The sequence below is a fragment of the Lagopus leucura genome, unplaced genomic scaffold (assembly GCF_019238085.1).
Source record: "Lagopus leucura isolate 7727_CA_CO unplaced genomic scaffold, USGS_WTPT01 Super-Scaffold_100022, whole genome shotgun sequence".
Lineage (NCBI taxonomy): Eukaryota > Metazoa > Chordata > Aves > Galliformes > Phasianidae > Lagopus > Lagopus leucura.
This window is the reverse complement of record NW_024962275.1, coordinates 2,059,944-2,080,118: the sequence shown is the minus strand read 5'-3', so window position 1 is coordinate 2,080,118 and position 20,175 is coordinate 2,059,944. Positions and strand designations below refer to the sequence as shown.

Sequence of the window (20,175 nt, the reverse complement as noted above, 5' to 3'; positions counted from 1 at the left end):
CTGATTGTATGGGAGCTGTTGAGTGCCAGACTGAAGCACTGAGCACCTGGGGAAAGGCCAGGTCAGCCCTGGGAGCACAGGTGGAGGAAGGGGCGTCCTGGGCTGACCCAGAGGCTGCACCTCTGTTAGGCCTCATTTAAGGGCTGACTGCTGCTGGGGGAGGATCTTTCTGGAGATCCCTCCTTGGTGAAGCTTTTTCTGCAAACATCTTCTGAAGTGGGTGAGCAATCTTCTTCCCTTCCTTTATAGCACCTTTCTATTGTGCCAGTCCTGTCACCACATCTCTGTAAGCTTTTCCCATCGTATTGATCTGTTCCATTGCTACACTGATTGAAAATGTCTTTCACCAACTGTTTTTCTAGAAAAGAAGAACGAACTGGAGATGCTGAAAGGAGAATTAAGTGAGTCCAGGCAGCAGCTTCAGCTGGCAGAACAGGTTGGTTTGGGTCAAATACAGGAGGTTGTAATGCAATGAGTGAACTGATGGCAGAAACAAGGGGCAGCTTTTATCAGATTGCCAGTCCATCACCCGTTTCTCCATTAAGCACACTGTCTCAAATGCAGATCCGTTGCAGAGCTAATAAACAGTGGCTGGTTGACTTCTTTGTTCTTGCTGGGTTTGGAGTGATCAGGACTACAGTAGGCACCTCAACAGAGAATTTGTTTTCCTCTTCTGACTGTGAAGGGGGGCGGCAGCTGTCATGTTGATCCTGGTCAGGTTTCATTGCCAAAAGCACCCGATGGGATGTCGGAGAGCATCCTTCAGGTGGGCTTTGGTGGTGGTCAGTGCTGAGTGTTGTCACTCATTTTATCTCCTTGATTACGTGCACCTTCTAGTGCTTCATCTGGTGATTACTGTTCTGTTAATTCACTTGAGCTGGGTCAGGAAGGAGACAGTCTGCAGTGTGGGTAGGGATGATGAGTTAGATTCACGTGGAAGCCTTTTTAGTCAGAGCCTGTTACTTTTACCAGCTAGTTATGTTGATTAATCTTCTGTTCTGTCTTTAGAATTTGAAAGATAATACAAAGCACCAGGAAGAGCTGCTGAAAGAGCAGGCAACCCTAAAAGAAGATATTCTAAAATGTGTAAAGAAATGTAAGGATTGCCAAGAGAGACAGAAAAAGAGAGAGAACCATTTGCAGCAGCTCCAGAAAGAGATTGAAGAGAAAGAAACAATACTGGCCAAACAAGAAGCGGTAAATAACCTGAGACTTACTGAGCTTTGGCCTGGCCTCTGAAATAATGCAGGTGGAAAAGCTTTGGCTGCAGGTTTACAAATAACATTTAGAGACAGAAAGTGTGACTTCATGAGGAGTAGCAGTAAGAGGAGCTTCAGCATCCTGTTGTGTCTGACTGAAATCCAGCCTCCCAGCAAAGGACTCTTCCTTCTTGGTGGGATCTTTGTGTGCAGAGCTGTGTGCAAGAAGGGCTGATGTAGTGGGAGGCACAGTGCAGTGCTGTGTGCCTGCTGGGTTGGGTGAGGACAGGGGCTGGCAGAGGCAGTTCTCTATAACTTCTCGTTTGTCAGCTGACAAACAGGAGCAGCTGGATACAGCTTGGAGAACTCCTTCATAGTGTGTGTGCTGGGGGAGACAAGCGACCGGTGGGGGTATCTGAAATGATAACGTGGATTTCAAATAAAACTGACCAAAACAAAATGCATCTGTGTTCCAGAACTCAAAAACTAAGCAGCAGGAGATCCAGAACTCTTATCTTGAAGTTTATTTCTGGTATCTCAAAGCTTATTTTGAGTGGTTTACTATTTGTAGCTGCTTCTTGCTCTTCTACCGCACTTCTGTGCAAGACCATCAATTAATTGTTTGTGGAAGTTACCTTATTTGGCTTCAATAAAGCACTAAGCAAAAGAAAAACAGGGAAATTAAGGAGGGAAAATGACCAACACTTCTGTTTGGACTGAGTACCAGACCGTATTTCTTGTTTCAGATTGCTGCTGCTTCAACTTCTGCAGCGTTGTTTGGTGATGGTATTGGTTCTGACTGAGTTGCTACGAGTGAAACCGTACCGATTTAAAGTTGTATTTGTTTTTGGCAGATCCTTTATAAGCTCAAGCAAAATTCAGAACACGAAGGGAAAAAACTGGAAGAAAATACTGCTAAACTCAAAGAACAGAAACTACTTCTGGAAAAGGAACTCAGGGATCAGCGAGAGAAACTGGAAGAGGCAGTAGCAAAAGTAAGGCTGACAGAAGAAAACAACAGGAAGCTGGAAAAAGAAGCATCTCAACTTGCAGCGCTTGAAGAAACTGTCAGAAAAAGCAGTAAGATCTGTCACACAAGTTTATCATTGCAGTGTGTGGGTGCTAAGTCTAGTGAAACCAACCAATAGTTCTGTTAATCTTGCTTGAATTTTAATTCAGCACTTTATTTGACTCCTGATCCTTAAATTCGTTCCTCGGAGAGCTGAAATTCTGAAGGCAGCTTTGTCACCTCTCACCTGGTGCCAATGTTTATCTAAACATCACTCAGCAGAGTGGTTTGAAAATGTCTGATGTCTGAAATATGCCAAGGTATTTACATTTCTGCTAATCAGTGTCAGTTTAAATATTGTTTACAGAACATCAGGTATCAGAAAAAGAACTACAGGTACAACAGAAAAACAGAGAAATTCAGTCTCTCCAAAACGAATTGAAAGTCTCCAAGTCTGAGGTGAACCATCTGCAGGGGCAGCTAGCAGCAGAAAGGAAAAGAGCAGAAAAACGGATCTGCAGTCTGAAGGAAGCAATGAAAATGCAGAGGACACAGTTTGAAAGAGAACTGCATGTAAGTCCTGACTGGAGGAAGGGGGAACATTAGAGGCTTTTGGTTATTTTGTGAACATCAAAATGATAGAATACCCCTCTTATTGCTGAGGAGCAAAAGTCGTGTGTTAACTTTGATGAGATGGATTTTGAAGCAGCCAAACTCTGATATTTCCAGGCTGTGCTGCAGAGTACCTTGGGTTACTCTTATTAATGCTGTTCCTGCATTTTAACTTGAAGAAATTGTCTCATAAAGGCTCTCGATTCATTTTCTCAAGTGGGTGCTCACAGTAGAAGGCAATCTTTTCTGCATTTTCCTAGGAACAAAAGCATGCAAATAACTGCCTGCAGAGTGATATAGCAGCTGCTGAACAAGTGGCACAGAGCAACCATGAGCGAACCAAGCACCTGATGAAAGAGCTTGGCCAGATCCAGCAGAACTACGTGGATCTCCAAAATCAGGTATAACTGAGTACCCAAATAAAGGCTGTCTGGGGAAAAGCAGCGTCTTCCAGACCGGTGCCTCGTAGGCAAATAAAGTGAATTTCATAATTAGGGCTGCATCTGTTCAGAGAGCTTACAATTTGATTTCAGTGGTCAAAATGTAAATGCTGCAGAAAGATTTGTTGGGTTACATGGGAAATTCCTCTGGGTTGATGTGTTTGTGGTATCTCAGCAAAGCAGTGAGACTATTTTACGTTGCAGGTTAAGACTCAAGAAGACCTGGAAAAGAGACAAAGGGAAATAGAGGACACAGCAACATTGCTTAAATCAGAGGTTGAAGACAGTATTAAAACAAGGTTTAAATCTTCAAGCCCATCTCCTCCAGAACTGGAAGATTTGGAAGCGTTTTCTGCAGTAAATAGAAGCATGCAGTGTGAATCTGATGATTTAGAGGAGATGTTTTCGTTTGCTGATGCTGACAAAAGATTGTTCTCACTGGAAAGGAAGTTGGATTTTTCTCAGATCTTCATAATGGTAAAAAGCTCTCAGGCAGTGGCTGCTGCTCACACTGCTGCTGAGCGTGGCCGTGTCGTCACGCTCAGCTGCTGGATGTGTTGTGTTGCCAACAGGATGAACAGTGGCGTGGAGAGGCTCTCCGAGAGAAACTGCAGCATCATGAGGATCGGCTGAAGGTGGCCCATCTCTTACCTTTGCACAGATCTGTCTGCAGGTCCCTTCCAAAAAGAGTCTGAACAAAATGGGTGTGTGGGAGATCCTTGTCCAGCTGTCACAGTCACCCCGTATATAATGGCCATATATATATAATTGGGTGTCTTGTTAGGTGGGAATAGTAGAAAACAGGCAGCAGTGACGCGTTCTGTCAAGAGGAACAATGTTAAATAATTAGAGTTGGCTTTTGGAGTATGCCAGCATCATCCCATCACTTATGTTGCACTGTTGTATGTTAGTCACATAAGAATCAGCAGTTCACAGGCACTTGTAGCCATTTACAGAGGAGATGAGGGCACAGTTCAGTCAGAGCGTATCTGTTCCTTTCGAGCAGTTAATGATGAGGTGCCACAGAACCACAACTTGTTTCTGACTTAAGGAGGTGAACTATTTAGTGGTCAGTTGAATTGCAAACCTGTTGCCAGCTGCTTGTGATTTGGGAGATTTTAATAGAATGTCCTTTATGGCTTGGCCTCAGACTTCTTAAATGTAGTCTTGAAAACTACACCGACTGGATGCAAATAGAATTAACCGTTTGTTCAGGCTCAGCTCTGGCACTGCATGTCCAAGCAAGTGGATGTACTGATCAGAGGAAAACAACAAACACAAGGCACCCTTCACAGCCTGAAGCGACAGGTTGACGCGCTGGATGACCTGGTCAGCAGCACTTCCTCAGACTCGCTGTTCCTAGCTGAAAGTTCATCAGGTCTGCTGTCTCTTCGTGATGCTCTGAATGTAACAAAAACACAGGTAATCCTCTAGTGCAACAATTCTGGTAACTTTAAGGATTTTTAGCTCACTCGTAGTCTGTTAGGGCTGTGTGCCTTGCAGCTGGAGGCACTGCAGGGTTTCTGAAGGTGGGACGATCCTTCTGCACTTAGTTCTTTGCCAGCAGCAACTTGTGTGAGGCAGGCAGGCTTTCTTGTAAGATTAGTTTTCATCCTTTTTTTCCTTCATGACCTCAGCTCTGAGACAACGACTCATTACTCAGAGTTCTGCTTTTTTCTAGGCTGCCCTGACAGGACACACACACTTCCCCAGCAGCTCAGCAGGCGTTCCAGCAGTGGCACAGACGTGGCATTCCTGCTCATGAGAAATTCCTCAGTGGAGTGCCAGAGGTAAGAGATGACTCCAGCTGAGTTGGAGTGACCAAGGGAAGAGGTGGGCCCAGCCCTGCTCCCAGACCATTGCTGTGGGACAAATGAAAGCATTCCTGTGCTTGGTGTCCAAGCAGTCAGTGCTGTTTTGGCTCTTAGATGTACAGCTGCAACTGTCGATGCTGCATGCCCAGAACAAGTGAGGGCTGTGCCCCAGGCAGAGCAGGTCACACCATGCCAGCTTCTCTCCTTCATGTGCAGTCACTCCTGTCCCTCTCTTTTAGACAGCAGCTGATCTGCATGTGCTCTGGTGCTCCCTGAGGCTGTGCCATCATCTTCCACTCCTGAAGCCTTCTACCTCACTGCTCCACAAGCCTTTTTAAAAAGGTATTTACCAGCAATAACAGCTCAGTACTGTGAAGTTTCTGTATGTCTATAAGGGAGTTTTCTGTATATATGTTATTCCAAAAAATAAGGATTTAGGAGTGTCTACAACTACTGTTCCCATTGAAATGGGGGTATTTCTCAGTTTACCTTTTGAGTTGTCACGTTTTCAAATGCATGAATGTTAAATAAAACTATTTTTGAATACTTTCTTACAATAAGTTTGTGACTACAGCTTACCTTCACCCTTATTTCTTCTCCCCAAGTATTGTTTCTAATATGCATCCTGTAACACCTTGATGGTGGCAGTAGGAGCAGCTCCAAGCACCTCTGTGCTCCTGCACCCCTGAGGGGACACAGTGATTTTCCAGAGCTTCTCCCCCTTTTACTGGAGGCAGATTTCAGTACTTTTCCACCTTGCCCTCTCATCTACGTGATCATCATCACCTGCCACCTCTGGCAGCAATAATCACACTCCCCACTTCCCCCAGGCCTGTTACAGCCCGAGGAAGGCTTTAGGGAAGCAGAAAAGCAAAAGCAGCCTATCGCATTTTACTCCTAAGGCCCCTCTTAAAAGTTAACAAAAGCAGTTAAAGTACAACTGCCTCCCTTAGAAGGGAATCTTGTGTAACTTCTCTCTTCTAACAGCTTTCCCCAGCACCCAAAGCAGAAGTGTCCACACTGCAGCATTTGCAAGCCAGGGGAATGGGGCAGGCAGAAAATAGGCCAGGAAGGCAGGAGTGAAGAACTGCAGCCGTAAGGCACAGCACAAGTAGAGAAGGGCAGAGCAATTAACACAAGGCACTGCAGTTTATCTAGATACAGGTACTTTATTTACAAATATTTAGATTAATAGCATCGTTACATCAAATGAGGAGTACAGCAGTCCAAACAAATCCTTTCTGTGACAGAAACAATAAGGCCTACTGTAACTTATTCTGGGAATACAGGTATTGCACCTCAACAAGCTGTAGTCATTAGAACATTTACTTCCACACTTCATGGCAGCAGCAGGTCCTGGTCCCTGGGCAAACCCCGCTGTGGTGCAACCTTGGTTTAAGCAGGACGCATCAGCTGTAGAGCTCAAACACCATCTACTAGAGAGTACTAGTTAAAAAAAACTAACCAGACAAAACGAAGGGACAGCGCACAAACAAGTTACCCAAATCCTATTGTCTGCACATTCCAGTTTTTTTGGCTTTTATTTAACATTGACTGTACAATACTCTGGTACCACTGTTGACTTACATGTCCAAACAGTTTATAGTTTTAGTGTCTAGAAAAGGAATTTAAGACTACTTTGTATTTTCAACACTGCAGTAAGACTAGAAGTTGGACACCTGATGGTGGTTAAACACCCTTTCCTTTTTGAAACTGTACTCAGCGTATTCTTGAAGCTACACGTGACATACAGTGCTGCATAGTGACACATTCTAGTCCTGACAGCACAGTAAATCCCACTCAGTTGTCGTGTACACGCGTGGGTTTTGCTGTCTCCCCTTTACACAAGTAGCACATTGCTACACAGGAGGGTGGCACTCTTCAAGAAGAAACCTGCCCCAGAAGCAGCCCTCAGCTGTAGTGTTAAAATACAACAGTAGCTACAACTCCCTAGAGAGCACAAGTTGTTCTGACTGTCCAGTTCGGTATCTGACCATTCAAAAGTTAAAGGTATAAAAGCATAAGATGTGCAAGAGAACCGGCCTTGGTACACAAAGCAAGGCAGGTCATGAAGCCCAATAATGCGAAATGCTTACAGAAGAAAAAAGCAGGTTAGCACACTGCTGATTGCACAGAACAGGATTAATAACATGGCATAGATATACCACAGTGCAAAGATGAAGGACAGATTCCACTAGTGTTAATTTCGGCACTGGGGCTGGAGTTCCCCAGCACAATGTCCACTGTCAACACCAAGGCGTTAAGCTGCTGGTAGTGAACTGCAGTTACACCATGTCTGTACTGATGGGCAGCGTGGTCACATACAGGTCATACTGTACAACTGATATTTTCTTATATACTGTTCTAATGCCAGTAATCATTTTCTTCATTAAAATCATATACACAGGATGTATTTCACTGTTAGCTCAGTTCCTTCAAATTTTATACATATTTACGTTCTGTTAGCAAATGGATAAAAGTGGCAAAAAATGATGTAAAGCTATGAGCACAAGAGTGAATGTTTGCTTCCCTGTGCAAGGTGTGCACTCCTGCGCCACCCCCTGCCCCCAACATGCACACATGGGGAATTCTTCCAACAAAGCACATTGGTACGGAGCCCCTTTCTACCATCAGAAGTCATTTCACAGCAAAAAAAAAAAAAAAACAAAACAAAACCAAAAACTTATCCTTTACTATGGACAGCTCTACACAGTTAAGAGGTGGGGAAGAAAGGCTGAAGAACCATAAAATTAAACCGTACGAGACAAAGCCCTGCAAAAGTGTAAAATCATGAGTCCAGCATCAGTGCTCAGTTTAAATTATGTATCTGTGACACTATCACAAGGACAATCAAGGAAAAAAAACTTCTAGATTCACCATGCAGGAGAGGTTTTATTACTCTACTTGCCTTTGATAACCTGATTACATCTAAAGTTGTTTAGCAGTTTAGTACTGTGTTAAACTTGTTTCAGTTTTAATTAAACCCAATAAGATGTACAGAAGACAGGGAAGCAATCAAAAGCACTGCTCCCAACAGACAGAGGTGAAAGGTCAGAAATGAAGCCATGAAAGAGGTCACTAGCAGCCACAGCCTTCTCTCTGGGGCTGGGGTTCGCTGGTTAGCCGCCCCCCCTGCGGAGCTGATGGTTTGTGCTGTACACCCGACTCTGCAGCGTTCAGATCCAGGCTTCCATCTTGGATATTCTGGTAGATTTTCTTGGCAGCCTCCAGGAATGCATCCTCAACATTCTCTCCACTACAAGAAGAGCAGCAGGAGTTACTTAGGTTACACTTCAGCAAAGCAACACAGGCGGTACAGGCAGTTGGCTGGATGTCCTCACTGCTTCTGTCTCAAGCAACAGAACTCACAGTATTTAAAAGCAGACAGGCTATGAGGTCTAACAGTAACTCAGTCTCTAGCCGTTACAGCCATTAGGAGGAGCCCTGAACACCACTCTGTACCTGAACACTGAGTGTCAGCAATAAGCTGAGGCACCGAGCTGTACGTCCAGAACAGCTCTGAAAGGTCAAAGGACAGCGGAGCATTTGTTAGTCCAAACCACTTTGTTAGGAAGCTCTGTTAGAACAGGTGCCAGCTGGAACATCCTGCATCATGGAGATCCGCTCCCTTGCATTCTGTCAGGCTCTCCAACCATCAGAGCCTACAAGAGCACCGCGTGGTGCCTCCTTTGTGAGATGAAGAGCTGAGCGCTCCCTTGGAGAGCTGGAAAGGCCTGAGGGAAGTCACGGCTTCTTGGACCCCCATTAGCCACACACTCATCCATCTGAGGCTGAAACAAGCTCTAGCTAAAACAAACTGATTTTTTTTTGCTTGTAGAACAGTGCTACACTTGAACCTTGTGGCTGCATTCACCCATAACCAATATATTCTTTTTAAACATAACATCTGACACATTACTCTGGGAAGAAGTAACTTACGTTTTTGCACTTGCTTCAAGGAACAATAAACCTGTTTAGAAACAGAAATTTAACTGTCAGTCAATGCATTAAGAGTCCCAAATAGTCACGTTATGGCGTTCAGTTCTGTGCAAAAGGCTACTTCAGTACTCCACGATATTTTATGACAAAGCTGGGGCATCATCAGTACACAAGCTGACTTCCAAAGCTAAGCAGATGGAGTTACACTGAGGCACCACAGGAGTTTGCACATATAACAACATAACTTTGTAAGCTGTTCACTTTAATGTCACTATCACATAGGAAACAATGGCTCAAGAGAAAAAAGAAAAACACACCATTTTCTTCAGCAAATTGTTTGGCTTCTTCATATGTAACATCTCTCTGTGCTTCCAGATCTGCTTTATTTCCTATGAGGATTATCACCTAGGGCAGAAGAGAGAAAATTAGCCTGAGAAAAAGCTCGTTAGCTTCATCACTACTACCCTCTTTACTAGAAAAGATGAAAAATAAAAAGGAAACGTGAAATAGCATAACTGCAGAACTCATGTATGCTCAGGGCAGTGCTGCTCCAGCAGTGCCCCTCTATGGTCAGAACAGCTGCTACCTTCAATTCTTTCAGCCTTCTCATGAGATGAGGTCCTAGAAAGCAGCAGCCCTACGGCTCAGTCCTGAAATTGGACATCTCGCGTTTGGTCGCCTGCTGACCCAACCAGAATCTTTACAAGTTCTCTTCCACTGCAGCAGGGAGTCTTCCCAAAAGCTTGGTTCTAAAGCATTTCAGAGTCATTCACAAGAAGACTGAAGGACAACAGGTTTGTTGCTTAGCCAGAAAGATGCAGAACAGCCCTCCTTCCTACTCCACCAAAAAGCAGGACAGCTTCTGCTCAGGATTCAGTTTACATCCAATTCACCTCGTTACCACAAGGCACTGAGCAGTAGGAACAGAAGTTAAGCTCTTTTCAGAGGTTACCATAATTTTGGTCTCCAACAGTTGGAAAAAGGCCCCCAAGAAGTAAAGCACAGTAAGATTTTTGAAACAAGCCATTGTTCTCCTGCACAAAAACCTGCATTTCTGCACCAACTGCAGTAAGGGAAGAGCTTCTGATCTGCTGGAGAGCGAGGGCATTCAGAACTAAGTAGCTGAGAAACAGAGGCAGCTCCTTCTAAAGAGCACTGCTATCACTGCAGATGCTTGGCCTAAGCCTTCCATCTCTTGCTTTCAAGCTAAATAGAGTCCAACTTACAGTATTTGGATTGGTGAGATTCCTTGCATCTGTCAGCCAGCTGCTTAAGTGATTATACGTACTTCTTCTGCAAAGAATCAAGTGAGTACAGGTTTTAGCCACAGTATTTTTTAACTAAGTGCCATCAGCACAGTTAGCATCCATTAAGCACATTCACACATCATACCTGTTCCTCTCCCAGTTCAAGAAACAGGGAGCAGCAGCATCTTGTTTGGACACGTACCAAGACTTCAACAAACTCACTTTCAAAGCACAGAGCAACACAAACAAGGTGGAAGGACAGAGACCAGCTCACTGGTGTCACTGTCTCCACAAGGACAACGTTCATGTTGTGTTATATAGAACAATTAAAGGATTTCCTGTCAGATACTGTTAGAGAGCTGGGTACAGCAGTACAGCTCTGTACAGAACCTTGGCAACAAACAGCACATCGCATCATTTGCTTTGTAGTTAAGCAAACAGGTGATACATTTATGTGTACAAAAGATAAGTGCACAAAGAACATCAAGAACAGCCATGGAAGATGCGGGGGGAGATACAGGAAGGCAGAAGTATTTCATGTTGCACATCTGATTAATTGTTCTCCCAGCAGCATCTTTAATTTTCATTTGCAAATGGAGAACAGAACAGCTTCTGCGCCATCTCCTTTCATCGGAGAAGTCTCACTTCTGAGCCTCTTCATGGGCTACTCTTCCAATTCTCTCACATACATCAAACACATTTGCACAGCCCATTGCAATAAAGCAATGTTCTGTTCTGTGCCTACTCAGAATATTTTCGCTAGGTAAGCAGCAGCATTCACTGCCTCCCTCATCACTAGCAAGTGAGCAGCTCGTGTACTGCAGGCAAGTTCTAAGAGTAAAGCCAATTTTCCAGCCAACTTCAACACAGGCAGCCAAGATCTGGAATCGCAGCATCCTTTGGTTTGTCACCAGTGGCATTTTCCAGAAGCACTCAGTTCCCTACGTTTCATTTTCAGCTCTTAAGCACTTCAAGTATTCAGGAAAAGAAGGGTGGTAACCTTCACACAGCGTGACATCGAGTCTTCTGGTGAAGGCAAGGAGACAGAGCAGCACAGAGAGAGCTGCAGACCCAAAGAGCTTCAGAGAACACAGTGACGACAGCCAGCCAGCAGCACCTTACCTGGTAATGTCATAGACCATGAGAGCTCCTGCTGCTCCTCTGTAATAGCTTCGTGTGACAGCCCTGAATCTCTCTTGTCCTGCTGTATCCCAGATCTGTAGTTTAATTTTTTGGCCGCTAACTTCAATTATTCTTGTGCCAAATTCAACACCAATTGTGTGGGGACAGTCCGCCATAACTGTCATGAAAAATAAGAGGGAAGATCAGATCTCTGCAGTGCACTGTCCCTGCCACAGAGATCTCACTACCATCGCCTTCCTGACATCTTGAGCACATCTTCCTTTCTTCCTTCTAAGGCCTTTTTGCAGCTACAGTAACTGAACTGTGTCACTTAATGAATTACCTCCTGAACTGCTGTTTGAAGAATAAAAGGATTCCTTGTCTTCCCCAGGGCATTTATAACTGACACCGTGCATATCAGAAAGTGTTGAGTCAGCTGATCTCAGCCCTGCCCTTGCAGAAATTAATTATTTTAACACAGTAGGATAAAGAAACTTTAAGGAATTACCAAGATGGGGTTAAAAGCCTGAAACAGTTGAGAAACGAATATTCAAGTGGGTTCAGACTGAGCAAAGTCTGTGACCATCCATGGAAAGTCAATTTCATTAACAGTTTTCATACAGCAAATCAAATACTAAAAGGCTTCTGATTATTACAATAAATCCATCTTAAGGTGCTCATCTTTACGAGCAGTGAAGAAAATAGAGAAAGGTTGAATGCCACCTTTATTCAAGAGTCCCATAGCAGAGACGTTTGATAAATCAGCTTGTCTGACTGCAGCCCTTCTGCTCAGCACACCTAAGAACAAGTCACTGCCTGTTCATAAATGGAACCGTATGCAAAGTAGCACTGAAACAAGTGGGTTATCTGGGGTTTGGATTCAAAGCAGCAGTTAAAAATTCACTTCCTACACAAAACAGGAACATTCAGTCTGCAGCGTGCACACAGCTATTGCACACCCAGGAGTGCAAGATAAAGACCAACTTTGTAGCAACAAATAACTACAGACGTGTCCATCGAGCGTGAGCTACACGGGAAGTCACAGGAGTTCATAGCAGCCACTGCAAACTCCAGACAATGCAGATTAGTAGGAAGAGCTGAAGCTAATTCTTAATTAGCTAGGATAGCATACATGAAGGAATATTACAGTTGAGACGGAATGCTGAAAGCCTTGAACACCATCACGCAGGAGCAGTCCTAGTGCCATGAGTCACAGCAGCTACAGAGAATGACAATGCTTAAATCTGCAGCCTATGAAAAGTGAATCCCCCACCCCTTTAAAGTACTTAATTTTTAAAACTCCAGCTGTGTTTCAGCCATACCAATATTAAATACATGCAAACTTCAGACAATGTATCTCACTATTTCATACCACAGTTCCCTGGAAAAGCTGTAGAAATGCATACATTCTTCCCACTCTCAGACAGAACTGACATCATTCTTGCTATTACTACATCAGCATTTTGTGTCTGTAATTGCAAATGTCAAAAGAAAAGCCTGACCAAGCACAGTACAAACCTACCCACGTTAAGATATACATCAAGCTCACCTATGACAGAAGCAGAAAGGCAAGAAAGAGAGATGAAGTGCACCAGTTTCAATGAACATTGTGTTGAAATACTCACATTTCTTTTCCGTGAATTGGTGAAGCAAACAGGACTTTCCTACACCCATGTCCCCTGTTACAGAAAGAGCAGTTAAGGCAGACACCAAATCCTCACAACAAGCACATTCTGTCATCCCACACCATGCAGGGTCAGGCCACCGTTCCCTTCTCAGGTCTAACATGCAACTTCCTGCACCTGGCTACGGCCTTCAAGATTTACCAGCATTACAGCCACGCTGTAATTTGGGTTACAGGTACAGAGCTGCAAGCAAGGGCGGAGCAGAAATACACAAATGATGATAACTGCATTACTGACTTCACGTTTGTGTTTCACAAGGTCAAAATAAGCTGACCTGCAAGAAACGGAAGCACACCACACTGAGTGCTCGCCCCCTGCTGCATTACTTGTGATTGTGAGTCCATCAGAAACACGGAGAAGCAACCTGCCTCATCCCCAGCCCTCCTGGCAGCACACAAAGCATTTGTGTTCATCTCTACCAGCTGCCAAGGCTTTAGGGCAAACATGGTGATCTATGAGGGACTGAAGTGGGATGAGGAACTGCTCAGAGCTAATGCTATTCCATAAGAACCCTGCAGAAATCACAGCAGTTTGGAGGCACACCGCTACACAGACATTGGCAGTACTTACCAATAATGATGTACTTAAAGATGTAGGAGTAGTTGTAAGGTGCAGTTGCCATTGTGGCACTGAAATACAAACAAAAAGAAAGCAGAACATATCAGAACTGCTGCTTATTTGAACTGAACCCATTTCAGCCATCTGAGCCCCACACAAGCCAAGAAAAAATGACCTCTCCTCCTCTCCCTCCCCCCCAACCATCTTCTCATTCACAGTTGAAGTGTTTTTGCACTTCCCAGCATTCAGCAGAACTCCCAGCCCATTTGCTCTGAACTCCCATCAGCAAGAATCTGAGCAGAAAAATGTTGTTAGTACTGATACCCATTCAGTGTCATCAAGAAAACTTTTAAGCTATCAAAGGCTCCAGCAGGTTCTTGGTTTAAATGGTCACCAAGCAGACCAGCACTCGGTAGCCCCATAGCTGATGGGAGCTGAAAATAAAAAGTTATCTGAAGTTAAATAAAACCAGTGGTTTGGAATGATGACCGCTTTGGGGACTTGCAACAGAAACACAAAAAGCATCAGTTTGCACTTAACAGTTCAAATGACTTGAAACAGCAAAGGAATGCTGCACCAGCATGAAGTGCAGCCTGGACTTCTGCATGTCCACATCAGTGGAGGAGCCCAAGTCAGAGAGGAGGGCTCATCACACCTGTGCCTCTGCCAGCAGAGCAGAATCACCCCAAAGCTCAGCAACCCTTTGGTTTCTTTGTTTCAAACAGCACAGCTCACTGATCTTGCAAGATTTACCCGCTTACCTTTGCTCCTCTACAGAGGATTTAAGTGATAGTGTTAGAATTTGTTTGGGATAAATACTTTCAACATTGCAGTTTTCCTACATGTAGGAGGAATTAAAATGGCCTCAGCTGTGTAAACTACTTATCACTACCATACCACATAAACAGGATTACAAGTCTACACTGCTCAGACTTATTATTTTTGTCATCCGGGAGCAAAATGACTGCTTTTGTCCCAGACTTTAATTTAACCAAGATGTAAGTGCCCTCATTTAAGCAAATAGGAAGTTTCTATTAGGAATTCAGCATTTCCTTTCCTGCTCCCGCGTGGCAGATAGCCAGCCATGAGCAACACAGCACTCTTATAGACAACATGGCCTCAGCCTAGGAAGGTAACTCCATGCAGCCACATGTCATCCACACGACAAACCACAGCAGCAAAGAAATGAAAACAAGGAAACTTAGGAGCCTGAACCTTTTTGAAAAGCAAATGTTTCCTCAGCCAACATTAATGCATAGCTGTGAATTGTTGTCTTAAGGTGACTGACTACAAACCTCACTCACAGGACACAAGCTGACAGCCACCGCTTCACACAGCAGAGGTTTAAAGCAAACACTCATATCTAGACCTTGGAGGAGAACAGCTCCAAGGGGAAGGTGAGAAACATTTACCATGGGCCAGCTGTGGATCTGCACCTTTCTATCATGCTTTCCTCAAGATACAGGAGTTCCTTCTAGCCCAAGCAGTAAGCAAAGTACCTCCATTAAGTCCTATACGGATACACACAGTGTTTCATCAATCCAATTTTAATGCAATATAGTAAACAAAGCATTTTTTTTTTTTCATTCTTGCCCATGTTAGCAAAAAACAAGATTCCAGACTAGGTGCTGTGTGGTTCCAAGAACTGTCCTTTCCATAAGGTGATTTACATCAAGTTCTTCCACAGCTGCAGAGGAAATGGCACACAGCTGCCCCACACCGCCGTCACCCCAGGCCCCACTCTGGCACAGCTGCTCACTGCTTTCCAGCACTGCACTGCAGCACAGCTCACGCTCCTGGTTTCAGATGTGCCGCCCCAACCTGCTGTCCAGCAAGCCAACAACTTCAGCCCATGTTTCCTACAAGTGATCAGCTCCACAGCTACAGTGTCAGCTTCAGTACTCATGCTGGTTGATTCCAAAACTGGCAAAGACAGACAAAGAACTACATTTGAGATTTTAATGCACAGGACTTACTGCAGAAGTATACTTCAGAACATCCAAACACATCTTCCTGTCCCTCCTCTCCACCAGCCCCAGTTACACCTCCTGACCCAATGCACTACTTCTACCATTCATGCTGCAGTTCATCTGATGGCAGACAAGGCTAAAGCAGAATATTATGAGGTACGGAAGAGAATTAAAGAGAACCTGAATAGGCCAACTTATATTTGCAAATCCTTTGGGAAGAAAGCAGAAATGCAATATACCCCCCGCCAAAGGCCCCCCGCCCCCCCAAAAAAAAAAAAAACAACCCCACATCCTACAGCCACATGAAGCTGAAGAGGCAGCACCAATACACAGCCTGCACAGCAGCCCTGTGCTCTGTTAAGGGCATCTGTCAGCCCACATGGGTTTTCTGAAGGGAAAAGGGAGCCACCCACACAACTGTGAGATCTGTCCTGAGGAAACCCCGCTGCCCATCTCTCTTCTCCCAACATCAGTTGGCTAAGGACTGCTATAAGCACTCAAATACTCGATGTTAGCGCTTCTGAACACCTCACCTTCCAATACTGAAGTACACAAGGAAGAGGTTGCACTGTCTAAGCTTTGAAGGAGCCCTGCTGGAAGGTGAGGAAGCCTCTTTATTAAAAGCACGGACAGACTGGGAGCTCAGTGCAGGCTGTGTCATAAAATCTGGAAAGTCTTTACTGCTAAATATACAGCTCTGTTTTCTTGACACCATTTTTACTTGCTGAGCTATGCCCACTCTCATTGCACTCCTTACTTAAAGAGGTCTGCAACTGCACTATTCCGATATGAAAGAAACTGTCACTGCTTTGTAACATATGCATCAAAATCAGTTCCCACTTCAAAGCAAGAGTTAGAAAACCACATCCTGCACTTGGTAACAAAGTCTGTTAAGAAATGGGATGGAAGGGCTAACTACTTCAAGCCACGTCTCACTGTGACAACACCACCCTCACTCTCAGTGCGATAGCACAGAGCTCACTGTGTGCAGCCAGAGCCAGCGCGCCCCTTCCCCAGCTCAAAGAAAGAGGATGTTGGTAAAAATGCTGAGAAATGCACTGATCTGATGAGCCCAGACCTCTGAAGCCTGACACAGCTGCTGGAGAGGTTCTGACAGCGTATGGCAGATGTTTATTGAAAGCTCAAGGAGACACAGAGTCCAGCTTTAAGCAGTTCCTTGAGTTAAGCAGATACAGAAAGAAAAGCAGTGCATCAGTGCAAAGCCTGTTCCAAGGGTCTGCTACAGACAATTCTGAAACATCCCAAATTACATCTTGGCATTACATTGACATCTCAGTTTTTTGTTTTACCCTAATATAGATAAAAATCACACAGCCAAAATGAACATATTAAAGGAGATGATGTCCTTACTGTCTGTAACTCTAGGATTAAACTATTAACAGCATATTAACCTCCTTAGCAGAACAGAACCTTGCTAATAATGACATTCCCAACTTTTCACAACTTCGCACCATTCCTTCATTTCATTAAATGGACAGACAGAACAACCCCTGCTGTAAGACAACCAAGCTCTAAAAATAAAGCTGGATCAGAAATGCTCTGCAACGTACAGGAAGACAAAAATCATGACAACACAGAAGACACTGAGAATTCAGCCTTCAGAAACCTCCAAGCTCAGCATTCACTATAGACAAAAGCAGGAAGTCCAGACAGAACTCAGTAACCACAAAAATACCAGCTCTGCTACTGCAGAGGTTCACGTGTTGTCAATAGAATCTGTAGAAAATGGTGTTTTACACCTCTTCACAGCCCTCTGCTCCCTCTCCCAATACAGGGGTTCAGTTTTCCTCCTTGGTGAGCTAGAGTGGTGGCAGAAGGAACTGCAGGACTGAAGAAGTCACATCCAAGCCTGCATAACTTACCTTCAGCCACAGCTGCATTATACAACACGCCAAAGTTAACCAGCCATATGTTTACTGGTAACAGAAAGCAGAAGTAGTTCTGTCTGGGAGCGTGGTCTGCCTGCCATCTTTCTTCCAGGAAAATCTGCCAACTCAGAACAACTCCAGCTCCCTTTGCCGAGGTAATGCTTCCCCAGAGCTTAGAGCATTATTTCAGGATGGCAGCTAGCCAGAGGATCATGCTTCACTGTACACAGATCTTTGCTAGCTTCAAAACCTGTACAATTAATTTCTGTGTCACAAAATTAGGATGGGATTTTTTTTTACCACATGTTTCACTGTCATCCGTTTTCCATACATCGTCTCCACTTCCCTATTATCAGAGAAGGCAACCTTAACAAGATATTGGTGACATTGCCATTTCTTCCTCTACACAAGAGGCACCGTGCCACTATTTTCACATCTCTCCAATGCCCTGTTTCAAACACCAGCCTCTATCTGTATAAACTGAGATAAGACAGTTTGCTCTTATTACAAGTTTTATAGCAGTGCACCTAGAACTGTTAATATCATACCTGCCCCAGCAGCTCCTCCTAGCCCAGCTCAGGGACGCAGCCCATTAGGCATCCTATGGGCGTTGTTTGCACAGAGAATCTGCACAGCTTTATGCTAAGTAAGAAACTGCATGTTATTAGGAGAGACTGGAACCTGTCATCACTGCATGTGCTGAATACCATTACCTGGTCAGCCCACACAGAGATGATACCTCTTAAAAAACACACCACTGCAGCCAGACAGCCACTTCAGTTAGTCTGGAGCCAGAGATGTGTGTATTTTATCTAGCCAGCCAGGTGGTCTGGGGCATTCCTCAGAGATGTACTTCAGCAGAGAAGCCTCAGAAGTCAAGTTCAGTCCTACCTCTACAGAAGGGAATACCACCACATCACTTTCAGAAACTGCAACTCTTTAAGAGCTATTAGTACTTTCACTTGTGGGGGAAAAAAAAGATTAGTTACAAGTGGAATTGTACGCAATCAGTAACTATTATTTAGAATAAGTTCTAAATCCTCACATAAAATGAATGGGTTGCTACGCTCTTTCCCATCACATAACCTTCCTTCTGTGCATACTTTCTTAAGCATCAATTTGCACTGAACACCAAGAAGAGAACAATAGGGGAGGGAGGACAGGAAGGAGAGAAGTCCAGGGAGACAATTGTTTCAACTGATATTATTCCTCTGATGAAGACTTTTGTCAAGCACACAAAGCAGGGCAGTGTAACTCAGATCCTCCTTTAGTGGGCTGCTGGAAGCACAGTCTGTAATTGCAGCACTTGTGGTCTTCTGTAAAGTCATATGACACTGGATGGCAGTAACAGTTTTATCATCAATTAATACACTCATGGTAAACTCCCATCAGTCAGCTGTCTATAGCAAGCTACAGGTACCACTAAATTCCACTGATGTTGTATTATCTTCATGCACCAAGGACATTCAGATGTTCCTAGATGTATGAACATCTCAGCCCTCATAAACAGAATGGCCTAACAGCCACCATCGATTCCCCTCAGTTATTATTTTTGGTATGTTTGTCTGTAAAAAGCCCTATGTATAAGATTGATCCCAGAGGAGTGCCCTTAGCAACCTGCTAGCAGCTCGTGCTTTCTTAACATCACTTCTTGCTGCCCAGTTTCTTACTCATTCCTCAGTTCTTCTGCACTCATCCTCTCTAGTGCCCCTGATTGGGCTTCGCTAAAGCATCTGATAAAGCACAAGACACTAGGTCTGGCTGAAGTGGTCTTCAATCAGAGCTAGCAGTCAGGCAAGCCTTTCACGATCAGCTTTTGAAGATCATTCTGCAGCTCCTCATTTCCCACATTCTCTCTAGAAATGCACTAGAATTCCCAGCTATTCTCTCTAGAAATGCACAAGGCCAGCAAGCTGCTGGGCTGAGACTGGTGAGCTTGCAGCTGAGCAGGACCTTCTTTCAGCTGCTTTTGAAGGAACAGTTTGTTCTGTTGTTTCATGATCACATTAAATACTTACTAGGCCTCAGTCCGAGTCAGGATTCTGGAAGAACCCGCAGTCGAAGCACTCTTGATTTAAAATAAAGAGAACATATCATGCCGCCACCACCACTTTCTGATTTGCCTCAACAGCTGTCCAGCTGCACACACTGTGGTGGTGAAACCCTTCAACAAGTTCACTCCACCAAGCTCTGCCATCTTGTTTCCTAAGCTCCCTGCATTTAGGTGCAGACCTCACTTCTGTAAGCACACAGCCTCACTTTCCACATTCTCCTCTTCCTATAAGAGACTCCCACCTGCACCACACACCTACATTGGAGGCAGAGGAGCGAAGTTCCGGAGATCTCAGATGAGCTTAGGGTCAGTATATACAAAAACCAGAAGATACTGTCAGCATCATCCATCAGAGCAACATGCAACTGTTGAGAGTCATTACCTTGGGGAGGAGGGGGGAAAACAGCCTCAGAGAAACACTGAGGTCCACCTCCTTTGTTCCACAAACATACAGCAAAGAGAAACAATCGTGAGTTCCATTTGATGCACATGAGCGAGCAAGCAGCTTCAGAAGTTCAATTTACATTCTGAATCCCAGCACCGCCTGTATAACAGGTTTGTTTTCAAACTGCTGTCCTTCAAAATACCCACTTTTTTTTTTTTACAATTCTTAAAAGAGAGAGAAAAAAAAAAAAAAA

General features: G+C 44.3%; 2 protein-coding genes across 5 annotated transcripts in view; one reads left to right on the top strand and one right to left on the bottom strand.

Moving 5' to 3' along the window:
- Positions 1–5,626, top strand: part of CNTRL (centriolin) — a 28,784-nt gene extending 23,158 nt beyond the window's left edge. For 2 of the 4 annotated variants that reach the window (XM_042878941.1, XM_042878940.1), the window contains 10 exons: positions 363–436; positions 1,009–1,197; positions 2,054–2,279; positions 2,576–2,781; positions 3,081–3,221; positions 3,465–3,737; positions 3,833–3,895; positions 4,476–4,682; positions 4,942–5,050; positions 5,314–5,626. In XM_042878941.1, coding sequence (XP_042734875.1) covers positions 363–436; positions 1,009–1,197; positions 2,054–2,279; positions 2,576–2,781; positions 3,081–3,221; positions 3,465–3,737; positions 3,833–3,895; positions 4,476–4,682; positions 4,942–5,025 — 1,463 coding nt within the window. In that variant the 3' untranslated portion in view covers positions 5,026–5,050; positions 5,314–5,626. Of the gene's footprint in view, positions 1–362; positions 437–1,008; positions 1,198–2,053; positions 2,280–2,575; positions 2,782–3,080; positions 3,222–3,464; positions 3,738–3,832; positions 3,965–4,475; positions 4,683–4,941; positions 5,051–5,313 lie in introns of those variants that run through there. The other 2 variants (XM_042878943.1, XM_042878942.1) reach the window with 2 other exon arrangements.
- A 597-nt stretch (positions 5,627–6,223) lies between these two features.
- Positions 6,224–20,175, bottom strand: part of RAB14 (RAB14, member RAS oncogene family) — a 15,277-nt gene continuing 1,325 nt past the window's right edge. Inside the window, exons 2-8 of the mRNA XM_042878981.1 lie at positions 13,638–13,696; positions 13,008–13,061; positions 11,383–11,560; positions 10,240–10,306; positions 9,331–9,418; positions 9,014–9,044; positions 6,224–8,330 (exon numbers count right to left, since the gene is read on the bottom strand). Of these exons, the coding sequence (XP_042734915.1) occupies positions 8,153–8,330; positions 9,014–9,044; positions 9,331–9,418; positions 10,240–10,306; positions 11,383–11,560; positions 13,008–13,061; positions 13,638–13,689 (648 nt within the window). The 5' untranslated portion in view covers positions 13,690–13,696 and the 3' untranslated portion in view covers positions 6,224–8,152. The remainder of the gene's footprint in view (positions 8,331–9,013; positions 9,045–9,330; positions 9,419–10,239; positions 10,307–11,382; positions 11,561–13,007; positions 13,062–13,637; positions 13,697–20,175) is intronic.